The 3,629-nt window shown below is 38.5% G+C and overlaps 1 protein-coding gene across 1 annotated transcript; it reads left to right on the plus strand.

Annotated features, from left to right (window-relative positions):
* The first annotated feature begins 227 nt into the window (after nucleotides 1–227).
* Nucleotides 228–2,476, plus strand: LOC140776636 (caffeic acid 3-O-methyltransferase-like). Its single transcript, XM_073120405.1, has 4 exons — nucleotides 228–702; nucleotides 1,218–1,528; nucleotides 1,727–1,791; nucleotides 2,076–2,476. Exons 1-4 carry the CDS (start codon nucleotides 308–310, stop codon nucleotides 2,370–2,372), a joined length of 1,068 nt encoding a protein of 355 aa, XP_072976506.1. The 5' UTR covers nucleotides 228–307; the 3' UTR covers nucleotides 2,373–2,476.
* Nucleotides 2,477–3,629: the final 1,153 nt, after the last annotated feature.

Below are 3,629 nucleotides of genomic sequence, written 5' to 3' on the forward strand. Positions count from 1 at the left end.
ACTCGGAATTAGGTGATGACAAAATATTGTGGTAGGAGTAATTCATCTTTTTCATAGTGAGTGTGAATTAGGTCTTCTAGGAGTACTCGATAATTTTGGTGGAATTTATTGTGATGCCAAAAAAGTTGATGGGTGATTTAATGACACTAAAAACTTCCAACCAACTTAAAATGGCAATTAAGCTGATAATTGCCGTTGGTGGGTGAACTCACTTCCCATAAAAGGACCCTCTTCCACAGTTCCCAGCACACTATCCACTTTCTCACTTTCCCAAATTGCTCGTCTCTCTCCTCTTCCGTGTATTTCCATGGGGTCCACGAACGCAGACGCGGAGGACGAGGCTGCGTGCATGCTCGCCCTCCAGCTCGGCAGCACCTCCATCCTCCCCATGACCCTCAAAGCGGCCCTGGAGCTCGACCTCCTCGAGATCCTCGTTGCAGCCGGGAAGCCCGTCACGGCGGAGGAGGTGGCGGCGCAGCTGCCGACGGCGAACCCCCAGGCGCCCGTGATGCTCGACCGGATGCTGAGGCTGCTCGCCTCCTACAAGGTGGTCGGCTGCGACGTGGAGGCCTCTGGCGACGGAAACGTTGTGAGGAGGTACAAGCCGGTGCCGGTCTGCCGCTGGCTGACGAAGAACGAGGACGGCGTCTCCATGGCGCCGCTCGCGCTCATGAACCAGGATAAGGTGCTTATGGAGAGCTGGTATGGTCGCATTCATCTACATACTTTTTTTTTAATAGGATCCCATCCAGATGCTAGATGTAGGAATTTATCACTGTCCAATACTTTGATGCATATCTTCATTAGTGATCTAAGTGCCAAGTACCCGGATTTAGTAAATTCCTGAACGCTAATTTGCACGGGATTTACAAAATTTATAATTCGCGCCCTCGCTTTCAGTATTTATATTCCCGATCTTTTTGCAAATAACCACCTATGTTTCCGATTTTAGTGGCAAGGGAACTCCAATTTTTATGGGGTATATCTGCAAATAATTATATCTAAAGATGTATAATCAGAATAGTTAAACTCTTTTGACAAAAATGCCCCTCAGGATGTAGAATATATACCAATTTTTAATGTAGGACTTCAAAAGATCATCATGTCAAACACTAGGAAAGCAAGTAGAAGAAAAGAGACATAGATCTCCTTAAATCTAATTCTTTCAATATGCTTGTTCTTAGGTTGATAACATGTCGTTAGTTAGTTGTGTACAGGTACTACTTGAAGGATGCAGTGTTGGACAGCGGGATCCCTTTCAACAAGGCATACGGCATGATGGCGTTCGAGTACATTGGCACAGATCCCCGCTTCAATAAGGTGTTCAATGAGGGGATGAAGAATCCCTCGGTCATCATCACGAAGAAGCTCCTCGAGTTCTACCGGGGATTCGACAATGTCAACGTGCTCGTCGATGTTGGCGGCGGCATTGGCGCCACTCTCCACATGATCACCTCCAAGCACACCCATATCAAAGGCATCAACTTTGACCTCCCCCATGTCATCTCTGAAGCACCTCCTTTCCCAGGTAACTTAATCTCATTCATTTCGCAGACTTAATCAGCACTTTTTGCTATTCGACAAATCACTTAGGATAGTTGTTCAATTGAATTGAATTTCAAATTTGGAGACTTTTGATCCAAGAATTTAAATTCCAAACTGCAAAACTCTTATTATGTATGGATTAATTTGGTGTGGTCTGTATTTTTTGGTGGGTTTGGTGCAGGAGTGCAGCATGTAGGAGGAGATATGTTTGCCAGTGTCCCAACTGGAGATGTCATCTTGATGAAGGTCAGTTTACCCAATCTACTGTTCAATAAGATTCGGTAGGACTTTGATATTAGGTAGATCATGCACATCATTCTAGATGCCTCTCTTCAACTGTAGAGTTGAAATCAAGGGAGCAGCAGTTCAAACATGGAAGGCTATAGAAATATAGTATATATTTGTTGACTTGTAAACTTATACAAGGTTCAGACGTAGGACCTACTCTGATATCATACTAATTCATCAACTATTCTAAAAAATAAAACTGTTATATCCGGACAATAATGATCAAAATGCTAATCTTGCAGTGCATTCTTCATGATTGGAGCGACGAGCACTGTGCGAAGATATTGAAGAATTGTTATAAGGCTCTGCCGGAGAACGGCAAGGTGATCATCATGGAGTGCATCCTTCCGGTGACCCCAGAACCAACTCCTGAAGCACAAGGTGTCTTCCATTTAGATCTCATCATGTTGGCTCACAGCCTTGGAGGCAAAGAGAGGAGTGAGAAAGAGTTCAGGGACTTGGCCAAGGAAGCTGGCTTCAAAGGATTCAATGCATCCTATGTCTTTGCCAATTCTTGGGCCATAGAATTTACTAAGTAGGAGGGAGAGAGAGAGAGTATTGGATGGTTTAATCTTGCTTATCTTCTCATTGAGAGGCATACTCATGGATTGTGATTGCAGTGAATAAAGATATCATTTTCTTATTCTGATGTTTTGAATTGTTTGGCCCAATTAGAGTAAATGAAGCCTATGGCTTGCATGATATGAAATAGCTAATTCTTGTCGATGATCCAGAAAAAGGGAGTGCTAGTTTTGTTGACAGACCTATAAAGATGATAAATATAAGGCACAAAGATGGAAACCGAAGGACAATAAAACCACATATTCAACCAATAAAAGATCTTGAAATCCAAAATAACGGCCCTGCACTACAACAATTTATATATTTAGTAGCAACCATAATTGCTACTAAAGAATATATTTTTTGTTGCTAAAATATTTAGCAGTAAAAGAATGATTTGCAACGACAGGTGCTGTTGCTAAATCTTAGCAGCAAATTAGCATTCACTGCTAAAATTATAGTTTATAGCAACAAATATATTTGCTATTATAGGTTAGAATTCACGGTGATGATCATAATTGCTACTATCACTAGTTTTTAAGATGACAAAGAACTTATAGTATCATTTGTCACTAAAAATTGTTTAGTGACAATTATATTTGTTGATAAAAATTTGAATTTCTTTAGCAGCAAAATATATATGCTACTTATATACTATCATTTATATATATTTTTTAGTAGCAAACACAGTTGCTACTAAAAGTATTATCCATTAAGCAATAAAAAAATATTAGATTATATTAGAATTTATTAGTTTTCTACCATCATTTTGTAAAAGTGAATACAATTGAACATTAGAGCAATATATTTTCATATGCTCTTATTTAACATATTTACCTAATTTGATTACATCCAAAATAAAAACATCTCACACAATATATGATACCTCCAAAATATAATTTATATTGCAAATATTTAAAATATCACATAGTGTATCAAGTTCAAATACATATATAATATATATAGAAAAAAATAACATAATCTACTACAAGTATATTAGTTTTGTTCGACATGTCCAAAATAAAGCAAGAAAGAGAACAATATAAAAACCAATGTTCAGAGATAGAAGTGACCATTGTTTTACACTATTTGTAATCAACGGACAAAAATATAGAAGATTTAATTTATTTTCAGTTATATAAATTTTTTGATATAAGAAATAAAATAATAAAAGGATTTAGTATAATTACATACGTAGATGGCCAAGCAACACAGGATCTAGCAGCATCACCAAT

The sequence above is a fragment of the Typha angustifolia genome, chromosome 2, assembly GCF_048772165.1.
Source record: "Typha angustifolia cultivar Huaian chromosome 2, ASM4877216v1, whole genome shotgun sequence".
In the NCBI taxonomy this organism is placed as follows: domain Eukaryota; kingdom Viridiplantae; phylum Streptophyta; class Magnoliopsida; order Poales; family Typhaceae; genus Typha; species Typha angustifolia.

Excerpts from the sequence above, each read along its gene's own strand:
- LOC140776636 (XM_073120405.1), top strand. The coding sequence starts at position 308 with ATGGGGTCCACGAACGCAGACGCGGAGGACGAGGCTGCGTGCATGCTC. Across the intron at positions 1,529-1,726 it reads TGAAGCACCTCCTTTCCCAG|GAGTGCAGCATGTAGGAGGA; the intron begins GTAACTTAATCT and ends GGTTTGGTGCAG. Across the intron at positions 1,792-2,075 it reads GAGATGTCATCTTGATGAAG|TGCATTCTTCATGATTGGAG; the intron begins GTCAGTTTACCC and ends CTAATCTTGCAG.